This window comes from Sarcophilus harrisii, chromosome 5 (genome assembly GCF_902635505.1).
Source record: "Sarcophilus harrisii chromosome 5, mSarHar1.11, whole genome shotgun sequence".
NCBI classification, from domain to species: domain Eukaryota; kingdom Metazoa; phylum Chordata; class Mammalia; order Dasyuromorphia; family Dasyuridae; genus Sarcophilus; species Sarcophilus harrisii.
This window is the reverse complement of record NC_045430.1, coordinates 2,425,739-2,449,336: the sequence shown is the minus strand read 5'-3', so window position 1 is coordinate 2,449,336 and position 23,598 is coordinate 2,425,739. Positions and strand designations below refer to the sequence as shown.

General features: G+C 45.2%; 1 protein-coding gene across 1 annotated transcript in view; it reads left to right on the top strand.

Annotated features, from left to right (window-relative positions):
- CERK (ceramide kinase) overlaps positions 1 to 23,598 on the top strand; it is a 46,487-nt gene that overhangs the window by 8,863 nt on the left and 14,026 nt on the right. The window contains 5 exon segments of the mRNA XM_031940319.1: positions 5,500 to 5,622; positions 5,965 to 6,087; positions 11,979 to 12,104; positions 15,336 to 15,399; positions 15,900 to 16,045. Coding sequence (XP_031796179.1) covers positions 5,500 to 5,622; positions 5,965 to 6,087; positions 11,979 to 12,104; positions 15,336 to 15,399; positions 15,900 to 16,045 — 582 coding nt within the window.

The window sequence follows — 23,598 nt, the reverse complement described above, 5'->3', positions numbered from 1 at the left end:
AGTTCCCCCTCCCCCCCCCAGTAAACTCCAGGGGTTCCTCGTTCCTCTAGAATGCATGGAGGCTCCTAAAGCCCTTCCTGAGCCAGGCCCTCCTTACTGACATCCCTCCCCCTCCCCGACTGTCTTCTTGGACTTGGTCCCTGCTGCTTGGCTCTCCTCTCCACCTCTTCCACCTGAGGCCTTTCCCAGTTCTCCCTAAGCTCAGTGGTTTCCTGTGGGAATCCCGCCCCTTCAGCTTGTGTGTGGCCTCTTTGTGTAGAGTAGCTTGTCTGTTGTGCCCTCCAGGAGGGCTGGGGTGGCTGGCACTTAGTAGGTGCTTATGGAGGACTAACTGATCCTTCTTTCTCTCCACCTGCTCCGAGCTTTCTCTTTCCGGGCACCTCCACCCCCACATCTTGAAGTCATTGCTGACCCCCTGCCTTTCCCCCGTCCACCACAGTCATTCTCCTCACACTTTCCCAGACCTGGACCCTGACCTCATTTCTGAGAACCCAGGGTCACCTCCACATGTGAATAAGACAGTGGATGAGGGAGGGGACCATTTTCAAAACTATTTTTTAGCTGTGTTTACAGCAGCAGGAGGGAAGAGTTTGGTTTTCGTTAACCAGTCTTGGGGCCTGTGGACTGTTTCACACCTGAGCTACACCACAGGAAGTCATGGGGCTCCGGGCCTCTTGACTGCCGCCTGGGAGTCACTCCCTCTCTTTTTTGTCCACATTTGTAGAAATACAATCATAGGTTTTGGGGCTCCGTTGTCAGTTTTACAATAAATTCTGTGCCAAGTGTCGAGTGTTTTTCATTTTTTGCCTTTTGAGAAATCCACGGCTGTGTGGCCGCTGGACTTTACAGAAAATTGAATACATTTGTACGTCCTTCATTTGCGTGTCTAGCGGGGCTAGAAGAGCACTTTAGGAGCATCTCTGGAGGTGCCAGCTTGGCAAGGCTTGTGGGTGAGCTAAATTGGTCCGCTCTTTCAGGGTGGCGGGCTCCAGATAATGATAACCCTGCCTTCGCTGAAACCTCTTCTGGTCAGAAGGGGGACTGAGGTGCTCTTTAAACGTGTTTTTGGCAGGGCCGGCAGCAGGGCGCGGCCAGCGCTGGGCAGAGTAGTGACTGGGGATGAGGTGGGGAGCCTTTCTAAGTCTCTGAGAATGAAGAGGTTGCATTAGTACTGGCCAGCCTTCAAAATGACTGAAACGGGCCCATTTTGAAAAAGGGACATCCTGGCCATTTTCTCATGAGCCATGTTGGTTTTGTAATCAGTCTTCGGTGGGGGCAAGCCCTGAAGAACTGGGAGGACCTGGAGGACTGGGTCAGTCAGAACAGAGACACACAGCCCAGGATGCTGAGGGTGAGTGGGGGGGGGGGCACGACACCGAGGAGCCAGACTAGATCAGGGGCCGCTTGGTTGGCAGCACGGGAACAGCTGTAAAGGCAGGAGCGAGCAGCTGTAAAGGCAGGAGTGAGCAGCTGCCAAACGATGTGAGGATGATTGCTGGCATTGCTTTGGTGCTTTGCAGACAGTATCTCCCAACAGCCCTTGGGCAGGGGCTGTGATATTCCCATTTACAGGTGAGGGAAATGAGGCACGGGGCCACGCAGCCAGGGAGCACCTGAGGTTACTTGTGAGCTCAGTCCTCTCCGCCTCCGAGCCCCCTGGGAGAACCGAGCGTGACGTGGCAGTTCTCTGCACTGGTGTCCCAGCAGGACTGACTTGGAGGCTTTCAAAGAAAGGCGGTTGAAAAGAACAGTTGCTATAAACCCTGAGCTAGCCCAGGTGCATATTAAACATGAGCAATGTGCCAGGTGCCGCTCTAAGCAACGCAAACACAGAGACAAGCAAAAAGCTGCAGAGCCCCTGCCCTCAAGTGGCTTCTACTGGGGCAGACAACTCGGCTGAGGAGCTGGCTGTGAGGGGCCCTGGAAGCGGCCGCAAAAGGCAATTCCCAAAACTTCTGGCCCTGGAAAATGCCGTTTGTCTGAGTCCTGGGGAAAGCTGTGGGTTACTCAGACTTCAGATATCTGAACTCGGCTTGGTTGGGAGAGGAGCCCTGAGTCAGCCCTAGAGAGAGTGGAACTTGAGAAAACCTGCCCGACTGGGTTGGCCCAAATGTCCTGGGCCAATGGCAAGGAGCAGCCCCAAGCCAGAGGCTGTTAACTACCCCTCCCAGGAATTGCCAGAGTCTGGGCCCTGGCATGCTTTGGGCTTGTTTCTTATCTCCCAGGTGCACGGGCCCCTACCTTCCTGGGCCTGAGGGGAGGGCCACGGCCCCTTCTGGAGAATGTGGTTTGGTTCCCCTTGGACCTCCTCTGCCTTTCTGGTATGGGCATTGTGGAGTCTGCGGCTCCTCGCCCCCTGGAAGTCTCACCACGGAGCAGATCTGGCCGTCTGCACAGCCCTGCCTGCTCAGCCCAGCCCGCTTCATTGGCCAGTACTAGGCCAAGGCTCCAATTTTCGGGGTCGTCCTCCTTCCCTCTTTTTCCTGGCTCTGCATTGGTTCAGAGAAGTCTTCCCAGACTTCTCCTGAATCTCTGTTGGTCATGTCTTTGGAGACTGTCTCTCCTTTCCTTGACTGACGCCAGCTTCCTTCCCAGTCATGTTCCATGGAATCTTTTCTGCTTGGACTTTATTCTGACCATCATAGTAACCCAAACAAATACTTCCACATCTAGAATAGAAACAGGGAAAGAGAGGAAAAGTAGAACTAGGAAGAGGAGATCCTACAAGTACCTGGGAAGCTCTTTCATTCTTTTGACTAGAATACATTCAGCCTATACCTGTCAAAGTTGTCTTAACTTTTCCATACTATATGTTTACACCAGTAGGTGTTCGGGCCTTTGCCCATCAGTCAGAATCCACCTTGTTTCTAGCTTCTTTCTGCCATAGAAGGTGCCTCCGGCTCTGTTTGGGGGTCTGCCCTGCTGCCTTTGTCCTTTGGGGGGGGGTGACCAAGAGCCTAGAAATCTTAGGCATTTTGGGGCAGTTGTTCCTAATTGTTTCCCAAAACTGTTGAAATAATCTATGGGTTTACTGGTGGGACATGAGTCTTCTCCAGCGGTGACCATTTTGACCCCTGCATTCTCTTTGCCAGATTGCAGGGTGAGAGCGAGAGCCTCAGGGCAGGTAGAATCTACATGCTGAGAGCAATCTTTCTTTCACAGGATTGTTGATAATCCTTTTCCAAAACATTGGTCCCCAGCCTTGCCCACTTCTTGGACAATGTCTTGGATATCAGACCTTTATTAGAGAAGATTTGATGGGAAGATTTTTTTTTTTCCTTTATACATGCTAAGTTTAGGTTGTGATTCAGATGGAAAAGTACCTAAGCACTTGAGCCACAAGTACAGTGGCAGAGCATTTGCAGAGGGATTCTAGGGTCATTTCCTTTTTTTTCCCCTGGTGAATTCATTTAATTTTCATACATATTACTTTATGAATCATGTTGGGAGAGAAGAATCAGACTAAAAGGGAAAAACCATGGGAGAGAGAGAGAAAAAAAAAAAAAAACAGAAAAAAGACGTGAACATAGCATATGTTAATTTATATTCGGCCTTTTTCTGGATGCAGATGGCGTTTTCTGTCCAAAGGCTATGGGAACTGCCTTGGATCACTGAATGGCTGGAAAGAACCAAGTCTTTCATAGATGAGTGCTTCCACCAATTCACAGCTTGGGCCACCTAGCTTCCTGCATCCATTGATTGTTCCCAAATTAGGTCATCTTGGCCCATAAGTGGGCAGGAAGTGAAACCTCTGGCTTCTCTTGATTTGCACTTCTCCTACAATCTAGTACTGATTCAGAGTATTCTCTTATAAGGTTTCCAGTAGTGTGTAATTCTTCTTTTGAGAATTGTTTGTTCCTATCCTTTGACCTCTTGGAGGGATGTGTGTGTGACAGACAGACACACAGAGACAGAGATTTGTTTGTCTCCAGTTGGCAAGGGACAGAACTGAGAATCAGAGAGGTCATCTAATTTGCTCCACCCCCACCAGAAGCCCGATTCAGAGCCAGGCCCCTCTGGGCCCCGTGGGCCATGCTCCTCACACGAAGTTATCCTAAAACCCCCCCTTAGAGTCAGGGTAGGCAGAAAGACAGAGTAGTCCTTCAGTGTATCCCAGGACAAGCACTGTGTTCTCCTGCGTTCCTCTAGTTCTTTGTCTGCCCCAGACCCAAGTTCCTTTCCTCTCCTAGACAGGGGCAAAAGTTGTCAGGGCCTGAGGAAGTAGATTCTTGGAACTGAAAATCTCTAGTTCTGAGGGTTTGAGCTTGTGGGAAGAACTTTCTTGTCAGCAGCTGAAACAGGATGAGTCAGTGTCCTCCTTTGGGTTGTCTGCCTCTGCCCTTAATGGTGACCCCAGGGAGAAGAGCCAAGGGGCCCAAGAGGAGGGCCTGGAGCCATAGAGGAAGTGCAGCTTCTGGGCCCACTGAGCAGCCGGGCTTGGAAAGCTAGGGATCCACCAGTTCTGGGAGCATGTGCCAGTGCTGACCAGGGATCCTCTGTCTGCTGTTCCCAAAGCTCCCGGGAGGGATCGGGAGGCCCCCTCAGCTGGGCCCCTGGGGCCTTTGTCTTGACTGTCCACAGTCCCAGGGAAGCTCAGAGATGGCCTCTTGGGGGTATTATAGCAAGGTTGGCCAGACTGAGGGACTTTCTGTGGGTTTCGGATTTTTAGGTGACTGAGTGGGACTTTAAAGGGAGGAGTTAGTAATAAAGGGTGATCAGACTTGGCCAGTGAATGGGCTAGGGGAGCTTTTGCGTCAGGGAAAAGGTCGCTTCTGATTTTCCATAGACAGGAGTCTGAATGGGAGTTAGAGCCCTTCCCAGCCCGGCCCTGTCCTGCCACTCCATCTCCGTCTCCCAGCCTGCTCTCCAGGGCTGCAGTCTCCCAGCCTCCACCTTCCATCTCCACAGCCCATTTCTGTTCCTTTTCATTGGCTGTCTCTCTTCTCTTTCACTCTGGGAGCAAGGTGGTATCTGTATTGACAAACAGGTTTTGAGTGTGATTCATTAAATTGCGCTCAGGACCTGCAGCCGTGGAAAGGCCTCAGGACTTGTTCTTCTTCAGTCTCCTCCAAAAGCTCCATCTTCCCTCCTTAGATTGTTTTAAAAATGGATGCCCTTTGAGCACAGAGTTTTTAAGATCAATTTTTGAAAAAGACCAATAACATTTTTTTTTTGTATGAGTTCTGATTTCCAAACAATCTACTTATGTCTAATTTAGTCCAGAACCTGCTTGCCAATGGGTGACTTCTTGCTGCCTTTTTGAAAATGTGTGTGCCGCCTGTACTGAGCTGCTCCCAGCCAGGGTATATTTCCTTTCTCGGTTCTGCTGAGTAACAGAAAGCTTATTGTGGCTCATCATGTTATATTAGCTGTCATGAAGATTCAAGTGGGGCGTGTGCCTTATTTTTTGCTTCTAATATATTATGAATGGAAACAAGCACATTGGCTAGTGCTCAGACATTTCTCCCTTTAACATTGCTTTTTCTTACTGTTTTTCAGTCTTGACAGATACCTGTTCAGTTCCTGTTTCTGAGATTATCACTGTAGAAGAAACAGAAATTGACGAGAAGCACTATCATAGTGGAAAATGGCAAAAAATGGCAAAACCGTACGCTTTTACAGGTAACAGGGCTGCAGTCCCCCGGGTTTCCAGGATGCCGGGCCCACTCCCTGCTTCTCAGACACGATTCTGTCGGACTAAGTTTGGTGCAAGATTGATTTGGGCTGGGATAGACGTACTTGGCATCCGTTGGGTTATTTTCCCTAAAACTTCCCAGTGTAAGCCCTTTGCCCCCTCTCCTTCTTTTGAATAATTTTTTTAGCAAAGCATCGATCGTTTAGTTATTAATGCACCCTGTGTATTCCAGGCACCATGCAACTTTAAACATTTGACCATTCACCGTGAGTGCACCCCGCCATCGAGGCTCACCCATCTGGGGCTAATGAATGTGCTTCTTTTTGCAGTGTACTATGTAAAGAGAGCCCGGCGTCACCGCTGGCGGTGCAGTCATGTGACCTTTTGGTGCACGGAGGAGGGGCTCTGTAACCAGTGGATACAAACTCTCAAAGAGCTGCTGGAGAAGCTGAGTAAGTTTCTGGCCTCTGTCTTGTCTCTGCCCCTCCTCTCTTCCTTGAAATCCACCCTGAGCAGAGGGATCTGTTTCCATCATACATGTTAAAGTCACTGTTGAGGAGGACCTGCCTTAATGGAGCATCCATTCCTCTCCTGGCCATGCTGGGCGTCTGCACAAACTAGGGGAGGAGACGCCCAGCAGGCCCCTGGCCAGGTCATTCAGGCCATCTCGTGTGCAGATTATTTTCTGCTGAAGTTTCATGAGGAAGATTAGTGTGTGTGTGTGTGGGGGGGTGTTCAGATACATTGGCACTGTGGTCTAGCAGGGCCCCTGCATTTCATGGTCTTGTCCCATTTTAACAACTAGCCTTCTTCCCATTCTTGTCCACAGTGCAAGGAGCTTTATTCAAGGAGGCCGCTTCAGTTGGCTTTTTTACCTTTTCTTACTAGATCTTGGCCTCTGAGCCTTTTGAGCTTTGTTTTTACTTCCCATCCCTCCCTTTATTTATTCCCGGGCACCTCAACCTTTTCTGTGTTTAGTTACCACTTCCCTAGCCCTCCATCCTGTGGTTATTTAACATTTGCCTTTGACCTTTTAGACCAGGTGAAGAACTTCATTCTGTGTATAGTGGTGTGAAGAGAAACCAGGAGACTCATAGCTCATTTTCATAAACCACTTTTAACATGATCATTTTCAGCCGGACCGGAACTGGCCGGAGCTGAACAGAGCAGTCCAGAGACAGGAGAGTCAGGGATCAGGTGGGAGTTCAGTTAATTTCAGAGTGAGGAAAATGCTTGCCAGCTGCAGCCCCCCTGGGGAGAAGGTCTTAACATGCTGAGGGAGAGCCAAGGCTTTCTACACAGAATCCAAACTCCAAGTGGCCTGGACCGTGACACAGTCATTCTTGGGTCTTGATTAGCACTTCTCACAGCAGGCTCATATATGGACAGCCAAGCATGCCCAAGTCTGTGGAAAGAATCTCCAGGTTGATTTTCTCACGGCACGGTACAGAGTCAGAGTTAGCGAGGTGGGCAATACCTGGTGCGGTTCACTTAGCTGTTATAAGAAACAGGGATCATGAGCCAAGAGATATGCTGGATCACCTAGTTCTGACTCGGGTCCCTGGGAAATAGGGGGAGCCCCCTCAGGAAACACCTGATGCTGGTCAAGGTAATACACTTTGCCAGAAGGAGAGAGCATCCAGAGTGCAAAGAATTGTCATTCTGTCAAGCTCAGGGCACAGCCTGCTTTCTGGGCTTTCTTACCTCTGGGACACAGGATGTCTCCAAAATACTTTGACTACATGGCTCTATCTTTGTGGATAGTGGAAGGCTCCACTGACTCTCTTGGACAAATATTTATTTAAAATGTACAAGTTGCTTGAGTTAATAAACTTAGATAAGATTTGTTTCTTTTCCCTGGGTAATATGATATCTAGTGAGGAGTAAAACACGACACAGGAAACTGTAATATACACAACTAATATTAAACATGTCCAGCAAGAGTTACAGATTATGAAATAAGGTCTCCAGGAGAATTTGGGGGACGCTCTTCTCGGAGGAGGTAGCATCTGCTTTGAGTTTTAAAGAATATATAGTTATTTATTTATCAGATAAAATAGGGAGAGGAAGGTATTCTAGGCATAGGAAGCAGAATGAATAAAGCATGGAGCTGGGAGATTTTTAGGGTATGTTCAGGGAACTGATAGTTTGATTAAATTTGAGAGTCTATGGAGTAGAAATAATGAGAGACAAGATTAGTAAAGGAGGGTGGCTTCAGACTTACAGTGCCATGACAGAGGAGCCTGACCTTTAGATCTGTGCAGAAAGGAAAATTAGTTTAATAGTAGTGGGAAGTTAGGCTTGGATAGTCAGGTCATGTTAACATGCATCTGTTTGATGCCCAGCATATTCCCAGTACTTTGTTAAGGCCTGTGGCTACAGAGGAGGGCAGAAGGGAGTCCCTGCTCTCTGCTGTGTCAGGTCCTGGGGATCAGTGAAAGTCCAGAAAGACCTGCCCTCAAGGACTCACAGTGTCCTGTGGAAGACAACGTGCAAAGAGGACTGGGAAAGGCCCTGCCAAAGGGGCATTCTGAGAGGGGGGAATCAGGAGGTGTGGTAAGCCTGGCAGAGCAGGAGGCTCCTGGGATAAAAGGCCTGGAAGAACCCAGGGAGAGTCCCTGGAGGAAGGCAGTGGAGTTTATTGATGGGGACCCCGTAGCCTGCTCAAATGTGAGCTTAAAGAGATCACTACCTAGAAAAAATAACAACAAAGTTCATATGGAAAAACAAAAGGTCAAGAATTTCAAGGGAATTAATGAAAAAAAAATCAAATGATGGTGGCTTAGCTGTACCAGATCTAAAACTATACTATAGAGCAGCAGTTACCAAAACTATTTGGTATTGGCTAAGGAATAGATTAGTTGATCAGTGGAATAGATTAGGTTCAAGGGATAAAACAGTCAACAAATATAGCAACCTAGTCTTTGACAAACCCAAAGATCCCAGCTTTTGGGATAAGAACTTACTGTTTGATAAAAATTGCTGGGAAAATTGGAAACTAATATGGCAGAAACTAGGCATTGATCCATACTTAACGCCGTATACCAAGATAAGGTCAAAATGGGTTCATGACCTAGGCATAAAGAATGAAATTATTAATAAATTAGAGGAACATAGGATAGTTTGCCTCTCAGACCTGTGGAAGGGGAAGGTTTTTATGACCAAAGCAGAACTAGAGATCATTACTGATCACAAAATAGAAAATTTCGATTATACCAAACTGAAAAGTTTTTGTACAAACAAAACTAATGCAGACAAGATTAGAAGGGAAGCAATAAACTGGGAAAATATTTTTACAGTCAAAGGTTCTGATAAAGGCCTCATTTCCAAAATATATAGAGAATTAACTCTAATTTATAAAAATCAAGCCATTCTCCAATTGAAAATGGTCAAAGGATATGAACAGACAATTCTCAGATGAAGAAATTGAAACTATTTCTAGTCATATGAAAAGATGCTCCAAGTCATTATTAATCAGAGAAATGCAAATTAAGACAACTCTAAGATACCACTACACACCTGTCAGATTGGCTAAGATGACAGGAAAAATAATGATGATTGTTGGAGGGATGTGGGAAAACTGGGACATTGATTCATTGTTGGTGGAGTTGTGAACGAATCCAACCATTTTGGAGAGTAGTTTGGAACTATGCTCAAAAGTTATCAAACTGTGCATACCCTTTGATCCAGCAGTGTTACTACTGGGATTATATCCCAAAGAGATTATAAAGAAGGGAAAGGGACCTGTATGTGCACGAATGTTTGTGGCAGCCCTTTTTGTAGTGGCTAGAAACTGGAAACTGAATGGATGTCCATCAGTTGGAGAATGGCTGAATAAATTGTGGTATATGAAAATTATGGAATATTACTGTTCTGTAAGAAATGACCAACAGGATGATTTCAGAAAGGCCTGGAGAGACTTACAGGAACTGATGCTGAGTGAAATGAGCAGGACCAGGAGATCATTATATACTTCAACAACAATACTAGATGATGACTAGTCCTGATGGATCAGGCCATCCTCAGCAACAAGATCAACCAAATCATTTCTAATGGAGCAGTAATGAACTGAACTAGCTATGCCCAGAAAAAGAACTCTGGGAGATGACTAAAAACCATTACATTGAATTCCCAGTCCCTATATTTATGCACACCTGCATCTTTGATTTCCTTCACAAGCTAATTGTACAATAATTCAGAGTCTGATTCTTTTTGTACAGCAAAATAATGTTTTGGTCATGTATACTTATTGTGTATCTAAGTTATATTTTAATATATTTAACATCTACTGGTCATCCTGCCATTTAGGGGAAGGGGTTGTGTGGTAAGAGGTGAAAAATTGGAACAAGAGGTTTGGCAATTGTTAATGCTGTAAAGTTACCCATGTATATATCCTGTAAATTAAAGGCTATTAAAAAAAAAAAAAAAAAAAGACTGGCAGAACATAGGAACTTAAAAAAAAAAAAAAAAAAAAAAAAAAAGAGATCACTAACAGCTGAGGAAAGGGTGGCCTGGAGTGGGTAGAGAGTGGAGTCAGAGAAAGCAGTTGTGAGTGCTGAGGGCCTGCAGCATTGTCCCAGAAAAGGGGATGTATTGGAAAGATGCTGCAGAGGAGAACTTCATGGGCCTTGGTGCTATATTGGACAGGGACAGTGGAAGAGAAGGAAGGCTTCAGGTGGACTCCTGAGGTGAGAGCCCAGCGGATTAGGAGGGGGGTGTTCCTCTACACTAATTGGAAAGATGGGGCAGGGCGAAGAGAATGAGTTCTGCTTTGGACGTGTTGAATTTAAAAGGTCCATGGGATATCCAGGATGTCCAAGAGGCAGTTAGTCGGTGATGGGGACTGGGGATCAGGAGACTGATTAAGCCTGGATACATCTGCAGAGAGATGGTCATTAAATCCATGAGAGCTAATGGAATTTCCAGGTTAAGCTGTGTTGAGGGAGAAGAGCAACAGAGCCTGAGGGACACTGATTAACAGGTGGGATCTGGAGGGAGATCCAACATAGGAGGCAGAGAAGGAGCCATCAGAGAGGGAGAAGGAAAATTAGAGGAGGAGGGAGGGCTGTCTTATAAACCTAGAGGGAATTGGGTATCAAGGAAGAATGAGTGATCACTGGTGTCAATGGGTACAGAGGAGTCAAGGAGAACAAAAATGGAAAAGAAACCATTGGACTTGGCAGTTAGATCATGGGCAATTTGGATAACAGATTTGAGAGTGCTTGTTGGGACACTCGTTGTTACATTAAATATTTATTAAGCATGAACTACATATCACTGTAGACACCAAGACAAAAGAAACAATCCTTTCCCTCAAAGAACTTAGATTCAGTATGCAGACAGATGAAGAAATCATCAAGTATTGTGAGGAAGGAGATAATGGTTAAAAAAGGCTTCATGAAAAACTTGGTAATTGAGCTGAAGTTTGGGGAGAAAAGAAAGACTTCTGATAAGTGAGGTTGAGTTTGTGATCCGCCTAAAGGAAATCTGTCTTATCTCTATGTCTGTTGTTGGGTCATTGGCAAGATTGTCATCCTGCTCCTACCTAGCTTGTCCTGCCCTAGTGCATTCTTGACCCTGCAGACTTCATCCTCCTCATTCTTCCAGCAAAGTGATAATTCCACTACCCTCATCCATCATGACCCGGCTATCAGTCCCGCAGTAGAGCTTGAAGAACTTTGGAAAATTAACTCTATGTGACTTGAAAGTATTTGTTTTTAAATTACTTGTGTTAAAGTTTTGTTTTATCTGCCTTTTCATTTGCTAAATTGTTTCTGTTCTTGTCAGTATGCTTTCTTCCTCACATCTCTGTTGCCAAAAACTTTTAAATATGTCTTTTTTGTTGTTGCAAGTTGTGTGCTGACCCCTGAGTGAACCAGATGACTATTTAAGAAGAGCCTGTTCTCTATTCAGTCGATTTCCTCAGAGTAGTTGGTGACCATCATTTGCCTTTTCTCCTTTTGCTTCTTTTTTTCCTTCCATTTCTTTATTTTATTGAGCCTCTTCTGGGGCCAGGCACTGTGGGGGCCCAGAGGGATGGTCTGGAGGTGTGAGAGCTGAATCTGGACATAGGAATACGAGGTTCAAGCCAGATCTCGTATCTGGCACATGCCGGCCATTGCTTATCGGATCCCTTCGTGCTTCTTCATCAGGCTGGGGGTGGGAATCTCTCACATGAAGAACACTCCCACTGTTTGAAGAATGGAAAAAATGTTGTTTCAGAAAAAACCGCATTGTGGTTCTGAAATCATCACTGATGTTTGTTTTCTGAATGCCTTTCTTATCTGGATTTGTGTTGTTATTTGCCCATCGTGATTTAGATCTCCTTCCTTTCTTCCTGTAGCATGTAGACCAAAGCACTTACTTGTGTACATTAATCCCTTTGGAGGAAAAAGACAAGGCAAGCGAATCTACGAACAGAAAGTCGTGCCACTGTTTAATCTAGCTTCTATCACTGCTGACGTCATCGGTAAGGCTTATCTTTTCCTTTTAATGAGTTCAACAGAACATATGTAAATGTCAGTGTTATATTGACCTTTGTGCTTGGCGTGGGGAATGGAGAGGGCCCCCCAAGAAAACTTGATTTGTACCTCCCTCGAGACCCCCACTCTCTGTGTCATCTCTGGGAGTGACCCCTTCCCCAAGCCCTCTTCTGGGCTGCCAATGAGAGTGCTTAGGAAGCATTTTGCTGTTGAGAAGCATTTCTTAAGCATCCACTGTGTGTCCAGGATGAGCACAACCACTTTACGAGAGCATCATCTTCAACAGAATACAAGTTTAATTCTTTATAGCTCTACAGATAAAGCAGCCAGGTTGAAGGATGCAGCCGGGTGAGCCCTGTGGATAGGCTGCCTGAGATCAAGCAATAAGTAAAGATCAAGAGCTGGAAGGAGCCCAGAGGTAGTTTGGTTTGTGTCACACTGAGAGATCCTGCCACAGCACCCCTCCGGTCCTCACTGCCTCTCTGTGGGAAGGCTCCCAGGGATGGACTGGGCCCGTGTCCTGCACCACTGGCGGCCCAGCCTCATCAGGAAACCTCCAGTTGTGAAGATGGTTTTCTTTGCCTCAATCGTGAGTTCTCTAAATCTCTTTACACACTGACTTGTGCTCTGCTCTCTGAGGCTAAGCAAGAGAACTTGAATCTGGCCATGTTCTCCAGGACAGCCCTTTAATTACTAGAATTACACAGGGAGGCTTGATGTGGTGCTGCACCACACCAATTGGGGCGTCCCAAATCCTGAACTTATGTGGCACAAAGCCCTGGCTTTTTGCCATCCTGTTCATCTTTCTGTTTGGAAGAAGCTCCACGTTGGCTGCGTCTTTAGAGGGGAACACAGTGCCCTGGGTTTTGTCTGTAGAGCTGAGTGTTGCAAGCCCGGGCCCCTTTTCTTCTGGACTCTGCAGAGAGCATGGCTGCTGTGGTGCACTGTGGAGCCTCTTGGAGGGCAGCTGGCCGAAAGCCCTGGGCCTTTCCTGGGTACCTGGCCTGGCCACATCCCTTCTGCCTTTACTGGGCAGTCGTTTTGGGGAGCTTGACTTCAGCACTCTGTGTTCTCTCCATTCAGTTTCATTCCATCCAGCCCTGGGTGCTAGCCTTTGGAGAGCTTTCCAGATCTACCCTGTTGTTTAGCTCTCCAGTCGATCCAGTCACGTTTTATGAAGCACCTAGGATATCCAGGACCGTGTCATGGATGCTGGCACTGAACAGCCAGAAATGCAACCGTGCCTTCCCTTCTGCTAGGGATTAGATCAGAATAATCTGTTCGAAGAGGTGGACAACAGCAACAGCCAGGGGACCTGAAAACACCGCTCCAGGAGGAGGGCACATGTGCCAGGGTCAGGGAACAGTAAGCAGACAAGTTTGCCTGAGCTGTACTGTACAAGAAGGGGAGACACATGAAATCAATCTGAAGAAGGAAGCTGGAGCCAGATTGTAAAGCGATTCAAATGTTCCCCATATCATCTTCCGCTTGAAGAAAGATCCAGCTATCTCTTCACATCTGCACCATCGACACAAATGGAGATGATTTCAAGGTCAAGTTGGCCCAATAATGTCTAGTCTTTTGGTCCAGTCATTCCAGTAGTTCTAAAACCATCAAACCATAGGATCGTCTAGCCTCTGGCTTCTTAGTTCATGACATAAGGTGCTCTCCTACCTGAATTTGGGAATTGTGAAATTATGATTTCTTATCAAGAAATGTTTGATTTATATACCTATATGCCCGGGGCTCAGGTAAAAATGTCTTGGCGCAAAAGGGTCCATGAGTAGAAAAATTTCAAAATCTCTGATCTAGCCGTTCTTCTCTGTCTCACCCACAAGTAGAGCATGAAACTCCTCAAATGTGGCGCTGTGTCTGGCAGCATTCCCTTGATCCGACATGTTAGGGATGGGAATTAAGGGAGGAGAGAATTGTGGGTCTCACCAGAAAGATTCACTTCTTTAGAGGAGGAAATACCCAAGGAAAGGGCTGAAATGAATTCATAGTCATTGGGAAGCCCCTAACTGGAGAGCAGCCAGCTCTTTGTGACCCCAGAGCACCTTCCTTCCCTTGGTTCATCAGTGATTTCCCAGTGTGGCTCCTCCTCCCTCTGGCAGTGTAGACCCCTCTCTTGCTTTGTGCCCTTGGTTCTTTTCTGCACATCCTTGCAATGGGCTGCCCCCCCCCCCGCCAGGTACATGGAGACCCCATATTGCCCCATGTGGCTATGCTGTCCTGAGAATACCTCTTCTCTTCTTCATTTGTGATTTTTGTAGTCAGCTCCCGCCCACCATGCCCTCAGCTTGGTAACTGTGGTATTCCATGACTCACGGCCACCCGGCATCATGAGAAGAATATTGGCAGTAAAAAATGAACCTTTTGGATTTTTTTTTAAAGCGAGACAAGTCTGGGATTATTGCTTAATTTCCCAAAGCAATCCAGCCTCCACTTTTCCTCCTGTTCATTTCTGGGTGCTGCTCTTTTCCCATGCATAGTATCTGCCCAAGATTGAGGTGTTTGTAAGCTGGGTTGTCCATCCACATAGCACTGTGTGCACACTAGGTGGTGTTCATTGGAAGATTTGGAAACTTGATTGGAGATTTAAAAATAAAGAATTGACCCCCTGCTCTTTGTCACCGTGACCTACAGTGTAATGTTGTAAAGGGCGCTGGGTGGGGATACCAAAGCCCAAGCTTGTCACCCCATCATTGTCTGCCTTTTGACTACTGCTTGTGCGTTACTTGCCCCCTGGGCTGTTGAGTCTTGGGTGTGAGCTATCCCTTGGTCACCAGAATCTTCAGGGGCTCCCCTGATTACAAAGAACCAGGTTCTCTCCTCCAGGGGTACGTGAAGCAGGACCTTGGGATCCCTCTCTGGGAAGAAAGAGGGCAATGTCTCAGAGAGAGCCAGATCCTGTCTCTTAGAAGAGTTCCAAAGCATCCATCTTTTTCTGATAATTTAATTCTAAGTCTTTCCAAAAACAAGAGCATAGTCTTTGTGCTTTCTGGTTTATTTGTAAGTTTTCCTAAACCATGTGTTGAAGAATAAATCTTATTACTCCTGTTGCCAAAAACACCACTTACTGTTATTGGCATTGTAATACGGAGCCAGATTCCGAAGCATTGTTTCCTTGTTTTTATTTAAATACCATAAAATGGTATTTTATGGATGATTATTTCTCATGAGAACTTAACTATAAATCACATGCTTATTCTCCACAGTTACTGAACATGCTAACCATGCCAAGGACAGTTTATTTGAAATTAATATTGAGAAATATGATGGGTAAGTAAGAGTTCTTGTCCCTTGATTTTTTTTTTAAAGTATATCCAAGAAACATGGAATTACCCATTGTTTGTACCTATCTGTTTAGCCTTATGATTCCTTTTCTTGAGGCAGTGATGGAATGGGGGGAGATCAGGGACTGTAGTCTAGGAAATGGTGTGGTATCCCCCCAGGGCCCTGCTTCCTGCCATCTGAGACTCCATAGCTATCCCTGCCTCTGAATTATAAGGGGGAAGGTCGTCTTGGTAGAGAAAGGGGTGGCAGCTCAGGGCCCTTCACAAGTGGGTATTCTTCCGCAGGATCTGTAGGCAAGGGTTGGTAAGGGCAAGGGCGGGATTGAGAGGGACCCAAGAGAAAGTCCAAGAGACTGGTGTGGCTCAACCTGTGCAGGGCCCACAACGAGCCAGTCCAGATGCTGTAGGACTGAGGGGCTGTTCTTAGACCCTGATCTCAGGGTAGTTTTATCCCAGTGATTCTCATTATTTTCTGCTTTCCTCCAGAGTTGTCTGTGTCGGTGGAGACGGCATGTTCAGCGAAGTGTTACATGGGCTCATTGGGAGGACACAGAGGGATTGTGGTGTAGACCAGAATAATCCCAAAGCATCCTTAGTCCAGTGCAATCTCAGAATTGGGATAATCCCCGCAGGTAAGTGAGCAAAGTGAGAAATTTTGCATTTCAGATGAGGGGAACATTACTCTCCATTTAATCCTTACCGACAGGAATTCAGGCAAGGACTGGTTAGTGAAGGTGCCTGTCACTGGCCATCTTGAGACTGAGGCTCAAAAAATAACATTGTTGAGTTTTCTTTCACGATTTATTTTATGATGTAAACTGTTTTTATCACCACCAAGCTGCTGGATAAATAAATGCCCTTTCTGAAAAAAAAATAGGTGATATCAACAGAATTAATGGTAAAATACTTTTTTCTTCAGGAACTCTGAACTTGTGAAGTGATGAAGGTTTGCTGTAACTTGTGTTTCATTGACTGGCTTTGTTTACCTTCGATTGATTTGCCTTTAAATTTATTCTGGCCGGTGTATTTGTACAGTGACACTTTGTTAAATTTAGTCTTACAGAAGCATTCCACCTACGTCGGAGCCAGTCATTCACACAACTGAAACTTGCCCAAAGGGCCCAGATTATTTTTCCACCATTTTTGGTGAAAGATCTTTATGAAATGCTACATGTTCTTTTTCTCCCTAATCAAAGCTTTGGGAAGATGATTACCTAAGATTGGCTTGTACAAGTGTGTGCGGTAGACTGTTTTCCTTTGTGTCCAAGATCACCCTCTTCCTAATTCTTAGGTACTTTGTTTGTTGTATGTAAAGAATTGAGCTGGCATCCTCTTGTTCTTGGGCCTCAAGGGGACTGATGTGCCCTTGGATTTGCTTTTGTTGTTTGTCCTTCACTGTGGACATGCGGTCTTCTCACCTTCTTCAGAGAGAACCTCTATCTAGTTCTCTACCCACATGAATCTCTTGATGGCTGTTGAGAGGAGCACATGCTCAGGAGCCCCAGATCATTAGGATCCTTCTGGCTGTTCTCATTTGAATATTCTCATTTGAATGTTCTCCTTCACACTCATTATCCCCATCAAGAAAAGTCCCAGGATGATCCTTTTCAAACTGGGAGGAGCCGGGTCTTGGATGAGATTGTGAAAATCCATGATGGGGTTAGGAGGTGTGAGGGAAATACAGAATGGGAGAGCCTAGCCCATGAACCCCAAGGAGGCGCAGCTCTAGGGGATGCTGGGAGTCCCACCAAACTGGGCTGCGGTGGGGTGATCACTGCGTATTCAGGGGAAAGAGATCTCAGATGTGGTCATTAGAGGGAGCCCAACCAAATACCTCAGAGCTGAGAAAATAGCCAGGGGAGCAAGGCCTGATGGAGATGGATCCCAGTGTAGGGAATGATGGGAAGATTACTATCTGGCAGTCACTGAAGAGGAGGAGTGCTTTCTCAAGTCAGGAAGCTCTGATTAAGTGCTTACTATGTGCACCACAAGCTCCCACTGCTTGAGTTCTATAATGTGTAGCCCGTGGATGGGGCTATAAATACCCAGATGACCCTTGGCAGAAAAATACCCAGCCCATGCTCTGGGGGATGATGCCCTTCACATGGTATTTCTTGTGTGAGCCCCCTGCAAGCCTGCAGGGAAGGTAAAGCTCAGGGGCCCCCACAACCCGGCACAAATGCCTTGGGGAACCAGTGGTGCAGCTTGGAAGATGGGCAAAAGAAATGTTGGCAGAATGTTTTCCAAGAGAGCTTGTTGACTCATTAAGAGTTCCTCTTGGGGATGGCAGGGCCCTCTCCTGGGAATGGCCCAGCTGTGCCTCGTCCTTGTTAGCCTGGCTCTGGACCCTTGGGAAATTGCCCTTCTCTAACACAGAGGGTACGGAGGCTTATGATGAAGCAATCAGCCTTGCTTTGCTCCCTCGTAACTGAATTCCTGGGCTATTAAAACCTCCATCTCTTATACCCAAGAGAGCGCCTTTTACCTTGCTCTTATCTCCCCATTTCCTTGCTTCTTCTCCTAGTCATTGGGATGGTTATTTTGTACCAGTAACTCCTCCCTCCTCTGTTCCCCTCATTCTCTTTCTAGCTCAGTTTTTTATCCTTTTTCTTCTTCAAAAGAGATTCAGAAAGTAATCTGTCTGGTTTTGTAAATAGAATGAATGGCCTGGTATAATTTTACCTGCCCATTACACATTATATTAGGTATTGCAGAAAGAAAGGGGAGAGAAGATCCAGCTGAGTAAACACTCAGTCAGTGCGATTAAAAAAAGGCACCTTGGAATTATTGGGGTTAATAGATCTCTTAGATCAGCTTCCAGTTAACATGGTGTATTCGACATAATTTAATCTTTGATAATTTCCCTGGAAGGCCTCATGCTATTGTAGCAGGCAAGTATCCTTGGATTTCCATAGGTACTAATCTACCTGTGGGCTCTCTCAGGGACTGCCAACAAGGCAGTTGATGATCCTGACAAATACAGGACACTCCAAGATTAGTCACCAGGTGAAAAATTTCTGACCCAAGACTGATAGATCCCTGGTCAGGGATGAATGTACCTGAAAAGCCAGTAAGAATGTGTTTGAATCTCAACAAAAGGTCTTTAAACTGAAGAAGACAAAGGAGATAGAAGATTCCCTGTGTTTATTTCCAAAAATATATACGCTAGAGAGAATCTCCAAAGGAGGAAGAAGAAAGCTACTGCTCAGTAGCAGTAACTAATGCACCCAGAAATTCACGGGGGACAAAATCCAGGAAAGGAGCCAGCAAAACCCCATGGCCCTAATTTCTGTATGCAAATGCCCAACTTTTATGCTACATGCAAGTGGGATTAGAAGTCCTATAGCAAGGTGGCAAAACAGACCTTGTTTGTAAGTATCAGTGAGACTTTGGGTGAAACCAAAGGCGGGGCTTTGAGACTGGATTTGTATAACCTTGTTTTTAAAAGAAACATGAGAAGTGAAAGGGGCTGGGGAGCAGCACTGCAATTGTGAAGGTTTATTCATAACCAAGAGCAGGGAAAGGGGCATGGAAGCATGATGGAGATCAGGAAGGGTCAAGAGAAGGGGAAAAAAGGAATTGTTATTGGAGTACATTTAGAATAGTGGTTCTCAGGTGTGGTCCATAGAACCCTGTGTGGCTCTGCAACCCTTTCAGAGGCTCTCCAAATCCAAAATTAGTTTTTATTTCTGATGTGGTAAATATTTGTAATGATAACCTCTATCTAGGTTCTTGGTTGGTTTTCTGGAGGTCTTTAGGGCAGCCTTAATTTCATCTTAGTAATCACCTAGAATAGCCAGGTGTTAAAATCCAAATCCTTTATTATCCCTTCACAATCTAGTTACCTTACCTGGGGCCCGGGCCAGCTTTCTTAGAGCACTTTCAGTGGAGAAGAGAAGGAGGAGGGGCCTGCCACCGAGGTGGTATGAGATGGAGTGAATGAATCTGGCTCTGCCCCTGGCTGAGTTTGTCCCAACTTATATGCTCTACACTGAATATAAACCAATCATTATGTCACTAGGAAACCATTATTTGTTGTAAGATTAAATCAATCATACTGAATTAGAGAACTATTAATCACTATGCTAAACTAGCTAACCATTGTCTCATCAATTCCAATGAGTTAGCACCTTATAAGAATCCTTGTTTCAAACACAGAGTTGTGGCCCATAACATCTCCTGCTTTCTTTTGTTTTAAAACATAGTGATCATGTCCTCCCTGACTTCTCAGAGAGGTGAGAACCCCAAAAAGGAGGCGATGACCCCTTCCCTGACTCCTCAAAAAAGGGGTAAAAAAAAAAGAGGTGCTCACGCCCTCTTTGACGTCTCAGGAAGGGAGATGAAAATACTAAAGGAAATGGGGAATCAAACCAGATTAGCCGGTTTCTGAAGGGTCTCACTTCAAACAGGTATACATAAATCTATCAACATGGGAGGTATTACATAACAACATGAATCAACATGAGGAATTATATGTGTCCATAAGTCCTAGAGACAGTCCAAAACCAATCTATTGTCCATTACTTCACATGTCAGAGAATCCAGTGATTCCTACAAGTTTTGAAGTTCTGCAACGTCTTATCAACAATTTTTCATCTCAGGGAATGCAATGATTCCTGCGGGTTTTGAAGTTCTGCAATAGTCTTATCAACAATTTTTCAACTCAGAGAATCCAGTGATTCCTGTCGGTTTTCAAGTTCTGTAACAGTCTTATCAGCAGCCATGCTCTTTCAGTGTCAGATGTTCCTTAAGTCTTCTCCTTTGTTTTGAGGTTTTTTCTCTTTTTCTGTCTCTCTGATGAACAAGGCAAATACAGCTCATTGGCACCCGTTTGATTCCTTCTCCATCTGTAGAGAGACAAGCAAACCCTCTCCCCCAAGCAATTAACCTATCTGGTCCCTTCCATTCACCACTTTCTGGATTTCTTCACATCACCTGGCAATTACATTGGAGCTGCTCGAACTGGACACTGCCCTGTTGGTTTAAAAAGCCTGTGTTCTCCCCAAGTGTAATCCCTTTCTGCCATGTTATTGTTTTTTGGCTGATTGATCATGTAATCCCTTTCTTCCATTAGATTGCTTCTCTGCTGATTGATGATATCAGAGTCCTAAACTTCTAAAGACTCTCTGGGTATAAACTCAGCTCCCATCATGTTCCACCTGTTTTTTGTTTGAGGTCTTGGAGCTGGGTCCCACCTCTCATTTCCCTGGGTCAATCTACATTCTGAGGCCCAGCGGAAGCACTTGTTGCATGAGGTTTTTGGTCTTGTTCTCTCGCCTGTCTTCTCACTCTGTCTCTATGCCTACATTGAGCTTTCAGTGCCCTACTTTACCACATTGAAAGCATTGATGAGTCTCTCTGGAAGTCCCTTGCCAAGAGGGACCCTGTCTTCCCATGTTCTGCATCATAGCCTGGGTATAAAAGGCATTTGTGCTCACTGTGACACAGCATCTTATGATCTCCTCAAATTCTCTAATACCATCTTAACATAAGACAATGTAGCCCCATAAAGAGTGCAACTCTTTTTCAAATCTTTAGGAGTGTATCTTTTCCTGGCTTGACCTGAAGAATCAAATTCTTCAATGACAGGGTATGTCATTCTGTTAAATCAGATATATCCTGTTCTTTTTTTGCTTTAACTAGTGCCTTTTGTAGTCTTGTCATAGGCTGCTCCGTAGGTGGTGCTGATTGTGTCACTGTCCCTCCCCCTCCTCCTCCTTCCACCCATGAAGAGTTAATTGAGGGGGGAGGGTCATGATATGGGAAATGCCCTAATAGCTTTTGCTGTGAAGCACCACACTCCTTAATTTCATAAGAATTGTACTTAACGCTATTCTTGTCTAATTCTTCTTCCTTTACACCTAGTTTGTCAGTATCCTCCCCCTCCTGTTCTTTCTTCTTTTTTCTTATTCTAATACTTATATAATTCCTTAAATATATAATTATATATTTATATAAATAAATAATGAAAATATAAATATATAATTCCTTAAAGCCAATTGTATTTAGTTATATGTATAAAGTGTTTCTTTAGGAATTGACTCAGGGCCATTATCATTGTAATAATCACATAGATGCTCTCCTATTAATTTCCACTTGTCTGGATTTAATTCTTTTTCCTTTGAGAACCAAGGAGATGTGTATTGTAATATTTCTAAGAGTTCAGTGATCTGCTCCCAAGTTACAAACAATCCTTGGTTCTTTTATTAGTCTAACCATGCTTTCAATACATTTTCCTTGAAGTGGAAAAGAAGGCTGTTTTCTAAACATTTGCCTCATTTAAGCTGAAACACTACTTTAGCTCTTAACAAAGTTTCCTTCTTGTCTATTTTTTACTTACCCTAATTTCTGGATCACGGAGACTTTTCCACTGAACTCAGGATGTGTCAGTCTGGACTTCTGATTGTAAATCCTTAGTCCCATGTTCAGGCGCCAAAATGTAATATTTTTAGTTGGTTTTCTGGAGGTCTTTGGGGTAGACTTCCTTTCAGCTTAGTAATCACCATGAGAATAGCCAGGTGTTAAAACCCAAATCCTTTATTATCTCCTTCACAATCTAGTTTCCTTTCCTGGGTCCCAGGCTAGCTTTCTTAGAGGCCTTCCAGAGTCTTAGTTTCAGTGGAGAAGAGAAGGAGGAGGGGCCTGCCACCAAGATGGTGTGAGATGGAGTAAATGAATCTGGCTCTGCCCCTGGCTGAGTTTGTCCCAGCTTATAGCTCTACACTGAGTATAAACCAACCATTATATCACTAGGAAACCATTATTTGTTGTAAGATTAAATCAATCATACTGAACTAGAGAACTTTTAATCACCATGCTAAACTAGATAACCATTGTCGCATCAGTTCTACTGAGTTAGCACCTGTAAGAATCCTTGTTTCAGATATAGAATTCTGGCCCATAACAATAACCCACAAAACCAAAAACACTTTGGAAGATTCTCAGTCATCTTTAAAAACATAAAGATACTGAGGTCAAAACTTTGAGAATCACTGCTGTAGAATTTCTGGACAAAAAAGAGGAAATGGGTGAGGAGTGTGGGAAATCGATCCCAAGCCAGCCCTAAGGCTTGTGATATAGCAGTGATGGGACCCCTGCTGGAGCTTCCTCTCCCTTTCATCTCCCTGATGGAAAGCTCCCTAACTTGTCTTCCAGAGGGCTCATGGAACCTACGGTTCCTTGCTTCCCCCTCTACAAATCAGAGTGGGGAAAACTTACGATCTTGAGGACCTAGATTAACCCATAAAACATGCAGCTTTGGGCCACTCAGATGAAGACAGAGATTGACAGATGGATTCTTTCTGAAGAGACTAGAATTGGAGGTAGAAGAATTTGTCTCCCCCACAAATTCACCGACTGACTCTGATTTTAGAAATAAATTCCCAGAAAGAGATAAATGCCAGTGTGTGTCATGGTAGTGCTCTGCGTGAGCCAGAGTTAAGCCAAGAAGTTTTGTGTTTGTAGAGAGATTGGAGCCCGACCACCACAAAGCACAGCTGCTCCATCCAGAATTCTCTTCTGGGAGCAGAGCTGAGCAAACATTTCTGGGAGGTTGGACCCCATCATGACCAAGGAGAGATAGTATGGGAACAGTGAGCTGCTCTTGCAGAACTCAGTTACAGAACTCAGTTGGACACAGCCTTCACATCCGGGGAGAAGAGATGTGCTTGCTGAGCCACTGTGAGCCGTGCAGGAAAGGTCACGAGGACAGGAGAGAGGCTCCCCCGATGGGATTGGGTACAGCCTGGCTCATGCTCAGAAAGGGGAAGAGAAGGAAGTCTGCCAACTCCAGTCCCTGAAGAAAGGCTCATTAAAGGATGGTCAGTAAGGGGCTGGAAAGGCAACCAGTGATCCTCAAGTGCCAGAGCATTTCGACCCAGCCCCGTTCCCTTTTTTAACCAAGTTATTAAACCATCAGATGAGGGCACTAATGTGGATTGAATTGACTTAAATTTTGTAAGCTCTGAAAGCCTTTTCTTTCTGCCTTTTTACTCGCTATAGCTCGATTCCATGGTTTCAACTTGCCTTTTTGCTTAAGATGCCCACATTTTTATTTCTAGTCTCCATCTTGAACTTAAACTACCTTTAAAAAAGTTATCAGTTATTTTTTTGTTGGCTTTATTTTAAAGCATCATCAGAGTTTCTCCCAATATCTCTTCCCTATTTTCCCAGACATTCCATATAA